The sequence below is a fragment of the Xenopus laevis genome, chromosome 1S, assembly GCF_017654675.1.
Source record: "Xenopus laevis strain J_2021 chromosome 1S, Xenopus_laevis_v10.1, whole genome shotgun sequence".
In the NCBI taxonomy this organism is placed as follows: domain Eukaryota; kingdom Metazoa; phylum Chordata; class Amphibia; order Anura; family Pipidae; genus Xenopus; species Xenopus laevis.
In genome coordinates, this window is record NC_054372.1 from 151212752 (window position 1) to 151232845 (window position 20094).

General features: G+C 39.7%; 1 protein-coding gene across 5 annotated transcripts in view; it reads left to right on the forward strand.

Annotated features, from left to right (window-relative positions):
- The first annotated feature begins 6431 nt into the window (after positions 1 to 6431).
- The window catches only part of atxn2.S (ataxin 2 S homeolog), a 60681-nt gene continuing 47018 nt past the window's right edge, over positions 6432 to 20094 (forward strand). For 4 of the 5 annotated variants that reach the window (XM_018244210.2, XM_018244212.2, XM_018244211.2 and 1 more), the window contains exons 1-6: positions 6432 to 6980; positions 14189 to 14222; positions 16953 to 17012; positions 17921 to 17992; positions 18697 to 18847; positions 19915 to 20057. In XM_018244210.2, the coding sequence (XP_018099699.1) occupies positions 6883 to 6980; positions 14189 to 14222; positions 16953 to 17012; positions 17921 to 17992; positions 18697 to 18847; positions 19915 to 20057 (558 nt within the window). In that variant the 5' untranslated portion in view covers positions 6432 to 6882. The remainder of the gene's footprint in view (positions 6981 to 14188; positions 14223 to 16952; positions 17013 to 17920; positions 17993 to 18696; positions 18848 to 19914; positions 20058 to 20094) is intronic. The other variant, XM_018244215.2, reaches the window with a different exon arrangement.

The window sequence follows — 20094 nt, forward strand, 5'->3', positions numbered from 1 at the left end:
GATCCTTATAACTTACATTTTTACAGCAGGCAAACTAACTGTAGCTAAGAAATGGAAATCTCCACTGTTACCTATATAACAACTCAAACACAAAACTGAATTGGATTCTACTGAAGAAACTTACTAGCATTTTGAACATCAGACAATTGCAAAAAAAAAAAAATGTTTTCCCCTTTAAAGGACAATGAGATAAATTCAGACTGATAAATAACCCCATAACTTGGTCTGGACAGAGAGTCAAAATAGACCCTGGCATTTCAGGTACACAGAGGCCCAATCAGCCCTCTTAATACTGACTTTCTATGTCACCTTATAGCAGCCCCTCTGGTATTTGCCAGAACCCACAGATTGCCAGTCCGGGCCTGTCCCTAACTTTTTGTAAAAATGGTTTATTTATGTCTACAACAGTGGTTTGTGACATTTTAGTTAGCCACTGGTTTTCAGCAGTTACTAACTTTTTGAGGGTAAAAGTTGCTTTAACATAAACAGAGCCGAGATTACAAAGGTTGACAATGAGGCATATTAGTTATTGTACAGATAAAACATATTTGCAAAAATGGTAGCAAAAGCAGCTGCAAGTATAGCCTGCTTTACCACCATTAAGAGCTGATGCAACAGAAATAAACAGTACAGTATCCCCAATACAAAAATCAATGAACAATGTGTAACCTATATTAATCCACTAGTGTTCCAAGGTCAGCATGCAACAACTAAATAACACACAGATATAGAGGCAGTTTGCCAGACAGATGATACTCTAAATAACACTCTATAAATGTATTCATATAGGCACCAACAACAGGTTAAAAACAACCCCACCCATAAAATCAATGTATACAGCAGTTGGCCCCTCCAAAGACAGATGAATATGTAAAATAATCTGAGGTGCTTTGTATATATGTTTTTAAACTTAATAAACTACCTGAATTAAAAAAAAAACAATCTGAGGTGAACCAATCACTTTAAAGGGGTTGTTCACCTTCAAACAACTAGTTGTTTTCAGACAGTTCACCAGAAATTATAACTTTTCCAATTGCTGTCTATTTTCTATGTGTCACCGTTTTTCTAATATTGAAAGTGTAAAATTTTTCACCTTCTAAAGCAGCTCTGGGGGGGGGGAGTTTTCGACCCTTTAGGGTAGGGACACACTGGGCGATTTGGGGAGATTTAGTCGCCTGGCGACTAATCGCCGCGACTTTCCACGACCAATCTTCCCCGAATGCCTCCCCTCGCTCTGCGCCTGGCTAAAATGAAAAATCGCCTGCGCTAATCACACGCGGCGATTCGTTTTCCGAAGTCGCCCGAAGTTTCCTCGTGAGGCAACTTCGGAAAACGAATCGCCATGTGTGATTAGCGCCGGCGACTTTTCATTTTATCCAGGCGCAGAGTGAGGGGAGGCATTCGGGGAGAAAAGTCGCTGCGATTAGTCGCCAGGCGACTAAATCTCCCCAAATCGCCCAGTGTGTCCCTACCCTTAAACTGTTCTAAATTGATACATTTAGTTGATCCATTTCTTATCTTTGTCCCTGCTGAGCAGAATCTCTGGGTTTCATTACAGGCAGCTGTTAGAATTGATACAATAGTTGCTAATACTCCAGAGATGCTGCTGAGAAATGTATCAAATAAATGTTGAAAATTGTAACAGTTTAGAGTCTGGACCTGAATTACTGAGCTGCCAGACTGTCATCAGACTGTCAGATGACTAAGTGCCCTTGGAGGTGCAAAACGCGTAGGGTATATGGAGATGCTGATATATTTTAACTTTTCAACAGATAAAATTATTTTTTAACTGAATTCCTTTGGTCCTGTGGATCCGTTTTGAGTGCCGGTCAGCTCTGCTTCCATATTCGTTGCTGTACCGCTCCTTAAAGCTGGGGGTCTGGGGCTGGTGCACCCAGACCACTTTCACTGTTTGGTGAGTCACTTTATATCTCATTCTGGAGCACCTTGTTCTCTTTCAACGTGGTAAACTCCAACCAGTGTCTCAAATGCACAAAAAAATACCTTTAGCCTAATGACATATGTGTCTGTTTGTGCATTAGCTTTTCTCCAATCCTTCCTGTATCTGATTGACAGTCACAGCATCGGCCTATTCGCAGATATCAGTATGGAAAACAAAAAAGTACACTGTGGGGCATATTTAAAAAGGGTCGAATTTTTAATTGAAAAAACTTCAAAATTCAATTTCAAAAAGACCAACCAAAATGAAGTCGAAGTTTTTTTTTGGTAGAATAGGTCAGTTTTCGATCGAATAGGTCCGTATTCGGGCAAATTTGAATCATACGAATCGAAGGAATAGCGCCTTAGATTGAATTCGATTCAAAGTTTTTCCCAAAAAAAACTTCAAATTTTCAAATTCCACCATTTGACTCCAAATAGGTTCTAGGAGGTCCCCCATAGGCTAAAACAGCAATTCGGCAAATTTTTAAAGAGACAATTTTTTTTCAAATTTGAATCGAATTTGGACTATTCCTTCGTCGAGGTACACAAAAAATAGCTCAAAATTCAAATTTTTTTCATTCAAATATTCACCTCGACCTTTGATAAATCTGCCTGTGTGTGTGTCTGCACACAGACCAGCGTAGATACACAGAGAAGCGGACGGGACCACATCATCCTAATGCACAGTGCTGTGTACCATTAGCCTAACTGTAATAGTAAAGTTATAAACCTAGCAATTGTGACTACTTACGTGAAATATTCCTAAGCCTAAAGGCACAGGGGGCTCATTTGTGAACACAAAGCTTACAGGAAACACTGCTACAAATGTACAAATGTATCTTGTGGAATGTGTAGAGATATGTCAACCATTGTTTATGTCCAGTCATGCCAAGAGTCAAATCAAACACATGTTAACAAGTCAGAGTATAGTGGACTATCAATCTAGAATGAGCATGTCAGCATCTGTCCCGTGTAACACCCATGAATGGCAAAAGGTCACTTGTTGCATCTAATCAAAATGCTTTAAAAGAAGGAAAGTCGTTTAGCACTTGGGGGGTGCCAAATGTTAGGCACCCCCAAGTGAATGTATTGACTTACCTGAAACCCCAGGCTCCTATCAGCAGAAAACTGCAGTTTCTTGACTGTAGGTTACACTGCAAATGCAAAACTGCACCGGTCCGGGGTTATTCCAGCTTCTTTCTTCAAATTTCCCGGGGCAGACCCATGCGCTGTAGAATGAAAAAGCCAACTTTTTAGTTCAGCTTTTTACTCTAATGCGCTCTAATGATCGATCTGTGGTGCTTACTGGTATAACCCCGAGCCGGTGCAGTTTTGCATTTGCAGAGTAACTTACAGTCAAGAAACTGTAAACAGCCAATCAACCAGTTGCCTACCAGCCCATACGCAACTACAGTTCCCAGCACGTACAGGCACAGTACATTTTGCCCCTAAGGGATGCGTTTTTTTTGGAATATAGGGCACAGAGTTGATTTGGCTTCAGTAAGGAAAGCAGTATCGCAGATTAAAAGTGCATTAGATCTCTATACAATCAGGAGCTAGAGTTAATAAAGAATATAGGATCAGTGAGTGCAATCACAGGGAGAATTGAGAGCCCTAATCGGGTCAGACTTTGGGGGTCCGGTGGCCACTGGAGCTGCTGCTTCAGGACCTCCTCCCCGCTCCAGTGGCAAAAACACCTCAGGCCCCCCTGCCTCGGCCACAACCCCTCTCCACCCCCCTTGCGCGCACCATTGGGAAGCCCTGCTAACCTATTCTGACCCTGAACCCATACACAATCATCATCTTTTGTCCATGCTCTTCATTTATGTTTCTTCCCTTTAGCAGCTTCTCAATTCACCTTTACACCTTTTCTTGGTTTTTCCATTTTTTTTTTTTTATTTCTGAGTTTTCTATAGACATTTCCCATTCTCCCTGACTTTCCTCGTGATCGTCTCATCTGTTTCTCTTTCATATTTCTCTCTGCCTCCCACTATTTGAGTGAACCCTGCAGACAACAGAATTCATGCAAAACATCCCCCCCCCCATATTTGTTTTGTCCACTGGGATCCAATATGTGAAAATGCTTCATGCATGGAGAGTAGTGGTGAGAGTATATAACCCATTTCACTTTGCCAAAAATGTGCCCGTATTTGCAACGTATTAATGATTCGTACAGTGCTGCAACACCAAGCTGGCACATAAGCGGGTGCTGGGGATCGAGGAAAAGATGACAGAAACCCCTGAAACAAAGTGTTTCTTTGGATTAGAGCTGCAATTGGCTGCTTTATTACTATTTGCAATCTGTCAATCACCAATATCACCCAAGTGACATAAGACTAAAGAAATGTACATTTACCATAAATGTTAAAAAAACATATAGTTACACTTTGGTCAGTGTTACATCAAATGAATATTTAATAGCTGCATTAACCTAGCAGGGTTGGGAACAGCAGTTCAGTATGGTTCTCTGCACAGGACCCATTGTATTCTCCCCACTCATTACAAAACTGTGTTATTAGAGTTTAATGGGCCGGGTGTCCCTTATTCATGTTGGGCTCATGGCAGTTCCCACACAAACAACTGACTTCCCATGCACACAGAAAGCAATGTGAACAAACTTTCATATATGAAACAGCTCAGTATGTGATTCTGGAATTTGGAACAGCTCAGTTTGTGTTTCTGGAATTTGGAACACAGGCTGGACACACAGAATGAAACAGAAAACTGATAAACTAACAGCAATAGGGAATGTATGGAGGTCGCTAGTTGCACTTCTACTGTTATAAGGGCTCTGTAAATAATCACAGTACCCACTGCTTCAAAGGAAAATTTATCCTCAAACCCCATTAAAGGCCATATTGTATATCTTGCCCAATGTACAAGGAAACACCTAATAACAGGCAGTTGTATTAAGTGCAGTATATGGGAGTAGCCAAATGTGGAAACAGATATAATGCAACATATGATGTAACGGTGTCTAAACAATTCTAGTAGCACAATATTAACTATTATTCAAGGAGTTGTAAATAAAACCCCTTTTCCCCACTAGAAGCAGCTGGACCCACAGGGTATATTTATCAAAGAGTGAAGTTAAGCTGGCCATAGATGTTGAGATTTTAAAAAGATCAGATCCTGATCGTGAGACCACGATCTTCTTGGAACGATCGTACGAATTTACCATCAACTTAAAAGACCAATTTGCCAGGAAAACTAAGGGGAGCTGCCTGCTTGGCCCTGCAAACATAGATAGATTGCACTGGGGCCGACAAAGGTTTTTTGACCTGGCCGATCAATTTCCTGACAGGTGTCAGCCGAAAAATCGTAAGATGTACGATCGTTCGAATCCCACTAACCGCACGATAATTTCGAAGGATTGTTCGGACTTCCCTAAAATCGGTCGTTCGGCAAGAAGAATCGTCGCATCTATGGGGAGCTTTAGAGTTAACCACAGTCCACTAGAATGAAATACCACCACTCTCGATTCATTTCGATGGGATTTTTAAAGGGTGTATTTATCAGAGGGTGAAAGTTCACCCTTTGATAAATACGCCTTTAAGAATTCCATCGAAATAAATGGAGAGCAGCGGTGTTTCACTCTAGCATCTCTAACTTCACGTTTTGATACATATACCCCCATAAGTGCACAAGCTCAACCTTCAAGGCTGAATCCGCTCAGTGTCTCCAGCTACAATTTCTACTGTACACGGGAGGCAGGATTCGCCAACGTGAGTTGGTCATTTGTTCCCATTAGGCGCTGCTCTTTTTTGTAGTTTTTTTTTTATTACAGGGGTTTTATTAGCCAAGGGGGTTTAGTTCTCCTTTAAGATATGGAGATCCAAATTACAGAAAGACCAGTTATCCAGGTAAAATTATTAATACTCTCCTCATGTTTTCTTTGTTACCCATTAATCCATATGATAGGGTCAATTTACAGCCACGTCCATTGTTGTGCCAGTAGTAACATGGATGCTGTTGGTGTGTAAATTGAGGCTATTTATTAAAGGTGCTTGTGTCCAAGTATTTTTGTACATGTTGGCACCATTGCGCCCAGCCCAGTGTAAATTATTAGCAAGTGTAACTAAGGATGAAGCACATGTAGCATTATTTTGCTTCCCCTCAATTACTTCTCAGCCGCACCTGAATCCTTCAAACTCCCACAGCAGCAGAACATCCCCTTGTGCCTGTGACATATGCGCAGAAAAGCCAAAAGAGTGCACCGTCCTCAGTAGCTCATAATAACACACGCAGCGCTAGCTCTATAGGCAGCCATTTCTAGCCTGTGTAACCCTTTATACATTTCCACCTGTGCCATCCGAATACACTGCGCATAAGAAGCCAAAACGAATAAATACGAATACCGATATACCGCACTGTCTCCCCAAGCCAATAACCCTGGCCGCCTGCTTCCACTACTACAGCACTACCACAAACCGGCTCACGTGCTTACTCTGACTCTCTCCGCCCTTTCTTTTGATCCCTCCGACTTCCTGTAAATAGTTCCAGGCTAATCTCTCCCATTTTACCTATTCCGAATGCCGCCGAACCCCAAGACATCGGAGTTGGTAAAACAGCGAAAGTGATTTCAATAGAGTGGGGTTTTGGTGTTACTGCGTACAAATAGAGGTGGAGATTAAGACCCGGCGGATGTCGTGAAATGTTTCGTATTCGTCCGCGGGCCCGTTCTTCTTAGACTGTTTTGGTCTTTACTCGTCTGTGGCAACTGAGGCTATTTCACCCAGCACCGGTATTTCGCGTACTCGGCGTAGGCCTTACTGTTATATTCAGGCTTTGCCCGGGTGCTACTGGTTTTGCTTGTTTGTTTTTTAAAAAAAACCTTTTTTCCGTGCCATTTTAATCAAGAGAGCAAGTCGCGGATTCTTTTTTTTTTTTTTATTATTTGGTTCGTCAGCTGCTGGAATTCCGCTTGTATATGGGACCGTCATGTCCATGAAGCAGCAGGCCGGTAACAACAGGAAGCCCGGTGGGGGCAGCGTCCCGGCTGCTGGAGGAGGAGGAGGAGGAAGGCAGAATATGGGCAGGTGGGTCATGTCCCGCGGAAGCCATGATAGCAAAGGGCGTTGCGGGTGACGGAGGAGGGGGTCTGGGCTGTAGGCCTCACTCACCTTCACTAGTGGCAAGGGCCGCAGCGCCATGCAGCATTGGGGCCTGAACTACAACTCCCTGAGCCTGGTATGGCATACAGGGCGGTGTATATGTAGAGCAGCTGTCAAAAAGCCGTGTATGTGCTGCTGTATAGCTACATTTTTTGGGTTATAGGCCAGAATCGAAAATTAAATAAATGAAAAATGAAATTTACAAAATGAAACAAAAATAATAAAAGTAAAATAACCCCCAGTCCAAGGGTTTTCCAATACAATACAAAGCATTCAAATGTAGTAAGAGCTCATCCTGTAGTAAAACCATAGCCAAAAAAATGTTTTTATCAAAGTAAAAAAAAAAATCTTTTATTAGCACATGTAAGCCTGACGTGTTTCGTGCCTTACAGCCTATAAGTGAGTGACCACCTCAGGCATGAAACGCGTCAGGCTTACATATGTCCTAATAAAGATTTTTTTGCTTTCTAATGGCTACTGCTTTGCTACAGGATGACCTCTTACTACATGTGAATGCTCTGTAGAGGAGCTGTCCTCTAGATGGCAAATGTAGGTCCACAGGTTGAACGTCTCTACTAGTTGATGCTCAGCTGCAACTCCCAGAGGTTGTGTTGAAAGGTGCTGGGAGTTGTAAGCTATCTAACAACAGTAGGTGGCAGCCCGTGCCCTGTCGATAGGCATGGATTCTTGCATACAATGCGTAGCTGGAACGCTGCCATGCTGCTGCACCGATGCCACATGTGGAAGGTTTTATTCCTATAACACCTGGGGGTTATTGGGGAATCTCTTGATCAAAGAGTCTGCCAACTGTTTAATCCGCCAAGGTGCTGTACAGAGGCTATATGGGCTGCTCTGCATTGAGGAGAGCTACAGAGGTCACAGCCTGCCACCTTCCCTATTTACTTTCTGCCTCAATTCCTCATGTAATGAGTGTTATTAATACATAATTCAAAGTCCCTACTAATTCTGCAGCTCAGTACATTAGGAGGGAGTATTTACCAAACATACAAATTACCTTAAAATACTGTTTGATGAAGGTAAAGAGAGGCCTTCTCAATAATCATTAAATAAGTGATCTAATATATTAACAGGAAGAATAACCCTATTGAGCTCTGAAAACTTGTTATGCTGAATCACATTCCAATCAATCTGCTGAATCGTTTTTGTTTTTTTATTGCAAAACTAAATTAAGCTATCCAGGCTTTTCCCTTTCATTCCATATGTTGGCCAAATGTCTCGTGCTGTTCAGTTGGCTTTGTGGCAGAGAAGCAGGTATAAATAAAGGATAATAATAAACCGCAGTGCTTTTCTACAACAGACAGGGCAGGGCGTATATGCCGGTTGTGTGTTGCATTTTAAAAGGTTCCTCCTGCATTAAGCCCATGTTTCTTTCTCCTTGATTGCTTGCCTGCTTTATTCAGCAATAGGTAGAGCTTTTCTATTGCATGTCAACTAATTGTTCTGCAACTTTCACAGCATGATGCATATCCCATCCTTTTCGAATAAATATGATTCTCAACCTGCTTTTATTAGGCCACCATTTAAATGTTCTTGAGCATGGGCAGCACCGTTTGACCTTTAAGTTGTTTAAGTGCACAGTAACCATTTCATTGGCATGCTGACATTCTTTTTTCCTACTGATTGCAGAGTTAATTGATTGTGTAGTAAACTTTCCTCAGTCTCGGTGAGTTTTAGCTGTAGTGGTTTGTTGAATCCTGTGTTTGAGACTCAGATTCTTAATAAAAATGTAGACTAGAGATGCCTGTAGAAGGAAATAACCCCCCCCCCCCCAACCAGCACACCCTTATAAAATCTTTGCTTCTTTATTTTTGATACATGTCGTATTTGAGTCCAACGTTTTGGTCCTTATTAGAACCTTTCTCAACATACATATCATTTTTTTTTTTTTTTTTTAAATTCTTTTTTTTTTTTTTTTTTTTCCATACCAGTATTTATAATTTGAAGTGATGTAACCTGAAATACTCTCATGTTGAAGCAGTTTATAATTGTAATATTCATTGCAAATGTGTTTTTCTTTATGATTGTGGTGTTTTTGTTTTTTTAATAATTTTTGTGCAAGATGTGCACATTGTAAGTTATTATTCCACCAAAAAACTGGTTCGAGGAACATTTGCAAGAAAATACAGGGTAGGAACAGTAGCATCACAGTTTTATGTATACTCTGTCCTATTAGAACAGGTGTTTGTGGGGTGTATATTTCATTGCAAAGATATTCATGATAAAATCTGTACTAATTTCATAAGCTAAAGTAGGTACAATGACCATCAAGGGGGCTTCAGTTTAAAAAGTTTTGACAACCACTGCATTTTTTAGACTCAAGCTAAAGGCTCAAGGAGAAATCCATTACCCGCCTCTAGAATTTGGAGGCACACCACATTTAAAGGGGAACTACTGTGAAAATGAAAATTTAATACAAGCTTCATCATACTGAAAAGAAACTTATTAAATACAATCAATTAAAAATTCACATCATACTGTACATGTGGGCAAGGGCAGTTAGGACATGTCACTCTGTAAAAGACACAGACCAGTAAGAATCTATGTTGAGCTTTAATAAATGTGCCTTTTTGCCCCAGATTGAAAATGGGCACCATATAATAATCTTCCATGCCTATGTAATGAGGGCGATTTAAAAATAAATAAATAGTGTCCCCTCAGCTCAGAATAATTTTATAACTGACAGACTTCGATGTTTAAACCCGTATAATGGAACTAGGGATCGGCCGAATCCTTCTGCCTGGCCAATCCGAATCCTAATTTGCATAAGCAAATTAGGGACGGGGAGTGAAATTGCGTGATTTTTTTGTCACAAAACAAGGAAGTAAAAAAGGTTTTCCCCTTCCCACCCCTAATTTGCATATGCACATTAGGATTTGAATCAGTATTCAGCCGAATCTTTCGAGAAGGGTTCGGCCGAATCCAAAATTGTGGATTCAGTGCATCCCTAAATGGAACTATACTAATCTAGTCTATAAGCAGTAAAGATAATTTCATAAATTATGGACTCTCCTTTGGCAGGTAAACATTCGCATTCAGCTCAGATTCAAAAGCAACAGATATGAACCATGTGGCCCCCCTCCAAGTCTCTTGATTGGTTCCTGCCTGGTAACCAGGGTAACCAGTAAACAAAGAGAGCTGAAAAGCAGGAAGTAGTGTTCTGACTGATATGTTAGACATCCAATCACTCCAGCCTTTATACAATACATTTTTGCCTAACTATATTAGAAACATTTTTTATTTTGCACGCAGCCTATCTATTTACCCAGTTTTTATTTTTACACTGAACAATTCCTTTAAAACCCAGATGTGGAAGTTTTCTACCTGAAGATTTGTGTTTTCATGGAAAAATGCTTACACCTGCATTGTAAGCACCTGCACCATCCACATTAAAATAAATTGGAACAGGGGGTAGGTGACTGCAAGTGTTTCTCTGGCGATGGAGATAATACTGCGGGTTTCAGCCTCATCCTTTAAGAAGGCTGCACATATTCTATCCCCATGCTACACAGGCAGATTAAATGAACACTAACACTAAAAAATGAAATTGTATTAAAGTCATGAAAATATATTTTGTGCTGCACTTGTACAACTGGTGTGTTTGCAGCAGATACTCTACAATAGTTTATAAAAACAAAGCTGCTCTGTAGCCATTGGGGCAGCCATTCGAAAAGGCACAGGTTACACAGCAGATAACAGATGAGCTCGGCAGTATACAATGGTATTCCCCAAAACATATCTGTTATGTATCCTGTGCTTGAATGGCTACCCCCATGGCTACACAGCAGCTTGTTTATGTAACAAGCAAACATGCCCATTTTACCAGTGCAGGCCAACTGTACATTATATTGCCATTCCTATAAAACACTTTTTTTTCATTTTTTTTGGTGTTACTGTTCCTTTAAAGGAGAACTTAAACTGAACAAGGAACCACAGCCCTTTAGAAGTGAAGATTTGTTCCTCCAAAGATACCCTTGGTAGCTCCCTCATCTTTTCTGCTGATTGACGGCTGTGAAGGGCATAGGCTGTGAGTTACCTGAGCTTAGGGAACAGCCGCATCTCTGTGCAATAAAATATTCAAGGTACAAATCTGACGAGCAACAATTTAAATTCACATTACATGGCAGCATAGAAACCAATATTTGCCTCAGAACTAATCAATACCCTAATCAACCATGGAGCTGCACTTTCTATTAAATATGAAATCTCGCTTTCTGCAAATGTTTTTATTGTGTTTCACTATTGACAGGCCACTAAACAAATTTCTAAGCAGCATCTCCAAGGACCATGAGCCTATAACTTGCAAAATATGGCCTTACTAGATCAAAGGTAGTATGCTCTGCTGTGGACAATGTTGAAAGTATGAATCATTACTAAAATGGGGCTGCCGAACTTCTGCAATGGTAATTTGTTCAGTATATATATTGCATCATTTCTAGTCCTAATCATTTTTAGACTTTATGTCTCCATTAAGCAATTACTAATCTGGTTGCATTTTTAAAGGAAAATGCATCCCTCTTTTTTTTGGGCTTATGTAAAAAAAAAATTTGTGTCTGTGTGACAGGTCCAATTTAAGAACTCTAATTCGACTATGCACCATCTAAAACCTGCCGAATTACTGTTTGTCAATGGAAGAGGTCCAGGGATCAATTTTGAGTTGTTTGCAGCCTTCCTGACATTCGAGTTTTTTTCTGAGAAAAAACTCGAATTAAATTTGATTCAAGTTTTTGGGTCGATTCCATTCATCCGAGTTTAAAAAATGTGATCTTTTTTTTTAAAATTTTCGATTGGTTGAATTTCGAAATCATGGGAGTTTAGGGGAGTTTTTAAAAACTCACATGTATTCGAAATTTGACCCTTGATAAATGTGCCTCTAAATGTTTCAAATAATATACTGAACTTTACTGCATAAACCTAGATATTCAGCATTTCTGTAACCGTAATGAACCAGGAATTTTACATTTGTGCAGATTTTGATTTTGTTGTTTCTGTTCGCTTGGGAGTCTTCTCAATCAAGCAGAAAAAGATTTTTCTGTCATAGAAGCTGATACATTTTGCGTTAGTTTCTGAGCTGCCATATAATGATAATCTGAACGAATTACTAATTATAAAAAATATGTATTCTTTATATACTGTGTCGTTCCCTAAACTCGCCTTCAAAACTTTTTCCCTTTCGGTTGACTTTGGATAGTCCACCAGAACTAAGGAATTTTTTTTTTTTTTCCAATTTTAAATTTTTTGTATGTGACCGTTTTTCTAATATTGAAGTGTAAAGTTAAAATTTTCACCATCTGTCTTTCTAAAGCAGCTGGGGGTAGGTGCTAATTGTTTTAAATTGATACAATTTTTTCCTTTGGCCCTTCTGACAATACTTGAGTTTCATTAAAGGCAGCTGTTATAATTGATACAATAGTTGATACAATAGTTGCAAATATTCCACAGATGCTGCTAAGAAATGTATCCTCTAATTGTAACAGTTCAGAATGTGCACCTCCAATTACTGAGCTGGCATACAGAAACACCAGAGACCAGAACATTTACCTTCTTCAATTTTGGAACACATGGTAACTAATAAAAGATGCAAAGCAATTGAAAAAGTCTTTATTTCTTTTGAAAATGAAACCAACTCAGCCGATAAGTGTTTAGAAGGTAACAACCCTTTTAACTGACAGCAGCCCAGCATATGCTGTGTACCAGCAGAAAAGATTGGGAGCATATTTAGGTATAGATTTGCACTGCTAAAGGACTATTGTTGACTTGGGCTGGAACAGAACCCCCAAAACATAGTTGGCAGTGTTTCTAGCCATTGACTCCTCTAACTGGAATTTTGTTTTGATTTTACTTGTCCTCTAAATTTACCTTTTTATGATCCTTGTGGCTTAATTTGTGACTGGATTATTTAAATTTCCACTGAAAGCAGTGAAACTGGAAAAATGAATACATGGGTGGTGGTTGCATTTTAATGCAGTAGGTAAACACACTAAATTAGGTGGGGGATAAACCTCTACTACATTGTCGTTTGAATGCAGTGGAGTTGGACCTTTTTAATTCTCTGCTAAATTACATGCAGATATTTATTTTAGTTCATTCTTATTGAAAAAATGTTTTATTTGGAAAATAAATATGATGTTGAAGGCCAGTTTTAATCATGTGGCAGGAATCTACAGCTGTTGGAATTATGCCATTGGAGCAACCGCTTGATGTGCCAAAGTGCTTAGGACATCATTTCCCCATGTTCTTTAAAAATTACAGTAGAACCCCCATTTTAATTTTTTCAGTGGACCATTTTCCAGGAAAATGTACAATCAGGGAAATTTTGTTAAATTTTTCTTAAAGTACTTAAAGGTAATAAGCACAAGTCCATTTTACTTTAAGATACAATATTTATTGTGTTAATAACAGGGATTAAATGGATACTGTCATGATTGTTATGGTGTAGTTTTTATTTCTAAATTACACTGTTTCCACTGCAAATAATTCACTCTACCATGTAAAATGTAATTGCTAATCCAACAAGTGTGTTTATTTTTTTTAGTTGTAATATTGGTGTGTAGGTAGCCATCTCGGGTCACTTTGCCTGGCCATGTGCTTTCAGAAAGAGCCTTTTCAGGATGGAACTGCTTTTAGGCAGGCTACTGTTTCTCCAACTTAATGTAACTGAAGGAGTTGCAGCGGGACATGGATTTTTACTATTGAGTGCTGTTCACACATGTACCAAGTCAGTCTTGTGTCAAGGAGCTGTTGCCTTTCCACTGTTACATTGTTAGTCTGCTTTGGGGGGTGATATCACTCGAACTTGCAGTGCAGCAGTAAAGAGGGAATTAAGTTTTATCAGAGCGCAAGTCACATGACTGGGGTCACCTCGGAAACGGACAATATGTTTAGCCCCATGTCCGATTTCAAAATCAAATTGTTAAAGTTGAACACCAGAAGTTTTTGTGCAAGAATTTGGGGGGGGGCATTTGTTGCAAAATGATACTTTTAATATTCTTGACATCTTAATAGCTTATATTTTTGGAAAAGTGTAGTCGCCCCCCACCCCCAGTTTGGATTAAAATGTTCAGGCTCCATCCAAATGTTAACTGATTTTCTCTTTTTTTTTCTTTCCTTTTTAGAGGGAGAAGCAGTGGAAAAGGGCCCCCTCAACCGGTAAGTGGCAAAAAATGTTTTTCCTCTTGTATAATTACCGTACTTGTACCATTATTAAATTGTCATGTAAGCAATAGAGCACATGTAACCGTTTCACTTTAATAAAGCCAGGTCATGTAGATTCTGACATGTTTCTATGAAAATTGATAAGATAGATAAGTCCGACAGATAAGTCCGAATTCAGATTCCCTTGGTGGATCTGGTGCAACACGTAAAGGACCAATAACTAAAGTGAAAATATTTTTTATATTCAATGTTGATCTAGCACTTTAAAGTATTGGCAATTTCCTATTATATTATACATTGAAATTATTTGTTATTAAATTATTATATAAATTTAAATTTGACCCCTGTTAATGTTGAAAATTTGTCAAAACTAAAACCATTGTATTCTATGCACCTTATCTGTTATCTTCAGCCCAATCATTTGCCTTTTTGCCTCAATCAGCCATTCAATGATTTCTATGGCAATAAAAAGCTCCCGCTCAAGAAGCAATTTCACATGAGCAGCCAAAAGACATGTGACATTACCCTAACAATACTTTGCAATTATAGGGCACCTGCCATACAAAAATTGTTTATCCACTGGAGGTGTGTTCTCATAGGTGGCCATAAATGCACATAGGTGGCCACCTACTTTGTTTTGTATGATATTCAGTGTGTGTACGGTGGGAGACAAGCTTGACTGATACCCGCAAAAGATGTGTATACAGGTTGACTTGTTGATTGGCAAAATCAGAAAGGTGCCTGAACATCAGCCACTGTTAACTGCTGAATACAATACACTCTTTACTGCTTGCAGTACAGCAGTAAAGAGTGATTGAAGTTTATCAGAGCACAAGTCACATGACTTGGGGCAGCTGGGAAATTGACAATATGTCTAGCCCCATGTCAGATTTCAAAATTTATAAAAAAAAATCTGTTTGCTCTTTTGAGAAATGGATTTCAGTGCAGAATTCTGCTGGAGCAGCACTATTAACTGATTCCTTTTGAGATTTTTTTTTTTTTTTTCCATGACAGTAGCCCTTTAAGGGACTTGTCTCGCAGGATGTCTGTGCCCCCTCTGAAATTGGAGAAAAGATTCATTTGTATAGGCAATGCTTATTTTGTATCCTGGTGTTTACAAGACCATAATTTCTCTTTTAACTGAAAAGAAAACCCATCAAAGCAGATATTTTAGCCATTTGTTCTTTTAGTACTTAACTCTTTGCCAAATTTATCTAGGTTTATGACTGTCACCTAGGTTTATGACTGCCACTCCAATATAGTATGCCCACATACCATAATCCAGCAATACTGTAATCAGCAGGTTGAATTTACTAGTCAAAAGCAAACACAATGGCTGCAATGGTTACTGCACATGGGCAAACCTTGTGCCTTTTATTATATACTAGACATTAAGCCCGTTAAATTAACGGGCGCTAGAACATATCCGTGGGGCACATGCGCAGTAGCGCAATCCCACGGACACAGTGACTGGACATCTAGACATTAAGCCCGTTAAATTAACGGGCGCTAGAATATATCTGTGGGCAGGGCCGGACTGGGAGTAAAAAGCAGCCCGGGCAAACAAATCAAAGCAGCCCACATGTAAACACTCAATGGACTTTTTATTCAGCAGTTATCCATTTGCAGTTTTAGCAATCTGGTTGCTATGGTCCACATTACCCTAGCAACCAGACACTGTTTTGAATAAGAATCTGGAATATGAATATGAGAGGAGCAGAATAGAACAATATAAGGCATGGGCAAGCCAACAAATAACCAGAATAAAAAATTAAGGCATAAAACAAAAAATTTAATAAAATAAAAACTGTAACTAATTATTGTACAATAACAGGTGGAGGTGTGGGGGAAGTACCAGACCAGAAAATATCAGACAATTAACATGCTATGCTGTATATTATCCATGAATTATGAATGATTCATGGATATTACAGCAGGAGAAAGTCATGTTACAGGGGGTGAGGTAAGGAGTGGAGTCTCTGACTGAGTCTTTGACCCTAACTTACTACTGGAAGATATTATGGAGGCCCAGAGCTGGAGGGAGGCTTGGGTGCAGCAGGTGCTGACTGGAGAAAAAGAGGAGTCGACCGAATGCCGAATAGCCTATCCAAAGAGCTGGTGGTGGATGTTGCAGCCAGCCAGGCTAGTATGAGACAGTGGCAGTTCGACCGGCGAGCAGCTGGTGCCTGATGGTGCGGTACACTTTCTTTGACCAGTCCTACCTGACTGAGCGCGCCTGGGGGAGGCTGGTACTGGTAACGCATGGGACCTGCGTCGCATCATCACGGGTCAAATCCTGCGCACTTGTGCCCAGCGCAAGCACGTATATATGAGAATGGACTGTTCCATGTGGAAAATTAAAGAAGGGGACATTATTATTGCAGGGCAGCGTTGCATGAAGCGTGGCATGAGTGTCTTATGATCAGGAGCGGCCCACATGAACACAATATAGATGCGGCCCCTCAGGCATTTGCCCGAACGGACAGGTTACCAGTCCGGGCCTGTCCGTGGGGCACATGCGCAGTAGCGCAATCCCACGGACACACGGACTGGATGCAGAGACACTTCAACTTTATTATATAGGATGGGCATTAGATATTATCAGTTTCAATATCAGGGTAAAGTTATGTGGCTTAAAATCAAACTTAACTGTTCAAAAAATATTGCATTTATGATTTTTTTTGTTATAAATATATCCGTAACCTACTTTTTTCACATTTTCAGGTATCCTTTGATGGTATCTATGCAAATATGAGACTGGTCCATATTCTTACGTCCGTAGTTGTAAGTTGTTGTTTTTTTATTTTTTATTTTTAATACATTTGTTTTCCAGCACAAATATGCCCCATGTATACACTGACAAGCATATTTTATAATTGGTGATAGTTCCCCCCACACAGATACTGACTGTGAGCTGCAGTCAGAGAATTTGAGGGTTTTCACCTTTCATTTAATTTTTCATTGACTTAAACACACAAACTTAATCAAACACTGGATTTTAGGTAGCTGCCTATTTTGGATGTGCTCAAGGGCCAATTTAGGCATACAATAATATAGCTTCTATAGGTAAACTGTATAAGGCACACACCAGTTCACATAGTATGCTTGTTTTTTTTTCCAGTTTTGGTTGCATCGCCTGTCAACCAATTCTAGCATGTAACCAGTAGTGCTTTAACCTCCAACTTCCTTCTCACTTATCAACAGATTATTTTTGGAGGAGGTTTTAGGATGTCTTGGTGGTCCTGTGCCCCCTTTAGTAGAATTGGGATCTTTTCCTGGTCATCATAAGGGAAGAACGGCTTCCACAGGCAAATTATAGACCAATAAGTGTACTTTTAATTGGTTCTCTGCATTCTGGCTGTCTCCTGTGGTGTTTCTTTTTTTTTTCCTCTTCCCCCTTCCTCCTTGAGCTTGTATAAAAACAAGGGGAAGGCATGAGGTTGGTATGAGGGAACTGGGAAGGAGGTTTCTCTATAAATCTGGGTAAAGCATTTATCACAGTTCAATAATTGTATTCTGACTTTATTAATCATTATTGGTTATGAGGTTGAACCCAGTCCCACAAACTGAAACGTATATGTGCCTGAGGGTGTTGCTTGTTTCCTGTCAATTTCATTTTTACTTGACCTACTTTATTCTATTATATAAATTAAAACTAATAAAAGCTAAAAACTTTCCCCTCCTACTCCCAGGGCTCAAAATGTGAGGTTTTTGTGAAAAATGGAAGAATATATGAAGGTGTTTTTAAAACGTACAGTCCTAAGGTAAGTTTACTGTAAAACATGAATCTTTCTGTGGTGTTGGTATGTGTTCCTATTAAAGGGAAACTACCATGCGTATATATAAAATGTATTTTCTAAATGTTCTCTGAAACATAGTTGAGTGCTAAAGTTTACACAAACCTCTGCTAAACTGCTTAAATTAAATGTTTTGTCTTGTTTAAAATGTTTGGATTTTTACATGGTATCTAGGTCAGACAATAACAGGCTCTTAAGGTGGGCATAGACGCACTGCTAATATTGTACTAAAGGTCGTTTTGTACGATATCTAGTTTGTGTATGGCAGGAGACGAGTCGAATGATATCGGAAAGAAGAATTTAATATTTGGTTGGCTCATCCATAGGGCAGGTCTCAAAATGTTGATGGCGCCCGAATATAGGCCACTGTTACTGCTGAATCGTCAGATACAGTTAGAATTCTCTTGCTTCTACCTGTATATGTGACGGTTCAGCTCTAACGACTGTATTGAAAACAAAACAATCTTTCCTGCCACCAATGGTCGCAGGAAAGATTGTACTTCGTAACATCTATCGCCACCTTAAGTTAGATCATTAAGTACAGGCACTTGTACACTCCCATTTATTTCCATTCAAGTAGTATAGTTGACAGACTGCATGCACATGGCTGTGTTTTTTTGAACCTTTAAACTATATTAACAAACTTGACTGACTTGTATGTATCTTTTCAGTGCGATTTGGTGCTTGATGCAGCTCATAAGAAAACTACAGAATCTATTGTGGGGCCAAAGCGTGAAGACATTGTGGATAGTATATTGTTTAAATCTTCTGACTTTGTTATGGTACAGTTTAAAGATATGGATGTGAATTATGCAAGACGAGGTACAGTGTATATTTTAATTATATTCTGACATTTCATTGTGTTCCCCCCCCCCCCCAGCTCCAATGTGAAAGAAATAAATGAAAGGGCCAATAACACATAAAAAAAGGGAACATTGCCTGGGAGCATGCCTAGAGCAGTTTCAGGGTGGTTGCCCTTGGGTGCCTATATTGGTCAGGACCCATGTCCCTCACTGGGCACTTGCAGCTTAATCCATTGGGCATGGGTGGTACATAGCCTGTTGGGGCAGAAAGAGGGTGACTGGACAGTGCCTAGGGCATCGCTGCCTGTGAATACATCCACTGGGTAATTTTCTATGTATTTTTAATTTTATTTTTTAAATGCAATGTCTAGCCTAAAACTGATCATTGTGACGCAAAAGTACCCCATGCTGTCTGTGGACCAGATCCTGGTTCCAGCTGTTCTTAGCGCTTGGGAGTCCTCCCTTTTCCCTTTAGCATCTCCCAACACCTTTGTCTGGTCAGCAGGCGTTTGGAGGAAGTCCTCTGTGCCTGAAACAACAAAACACTAAATAACAAAAAAATAAAAAACAAAACAAAAAGCAAAATTAAAGGCAAAAAGTAGAGGGGAATGATCTCTAATTTTTTCCCCTTGCATAGCAGGGTAGCAGCCTTATGCTGGGCTGTCCCTCATGCCCTAGAACTAGCAATGCCTGACCAAAAAAGGCAATTGCACACTAAATCCAAGGCGGCACTCAAGTTGTTTGTTTAAACTGAGTGTTACACTAAGATGACTCCATAACAGAGCTCTCCAAAATCCCTGTCCTTTGGCTAAACAGGGAGAAGCCTTCCTGACCATTACACACTTTCTGGGTAGAAACCATGTCTGCTGCCTCTACAACCTGGGTAGGATTTTGGCACCACTATCGAGGTGGAGCAAGGACTGGCATGGGCAAGGCCTATTGTTCAAAATATCCTCTAAACATCTCTTCGCTTCACAATTGGTCTCTCTAGAGAGAATATTATTTTTATTATTTATTCTATTTTTGGTAGTAAGGGGGAAATTAACGGCATTAACGAATTATTATAATTAACACTTTTTCTTTCAGATGGGTTCACAGATTCCGGAATTGCTTCTAAATTAAATGGTGAACATAAGGAGAAAGATCTGGAGCCTTGGGATGGTGGTGCAAGTCTCCTTAGCAGCCCTGTTGCTGTCAGTGATGAGATTGAATCTTTAGACAATGATGTAGTAAGTAAAAATTGTATTCCAGAAATTAGTACACTGA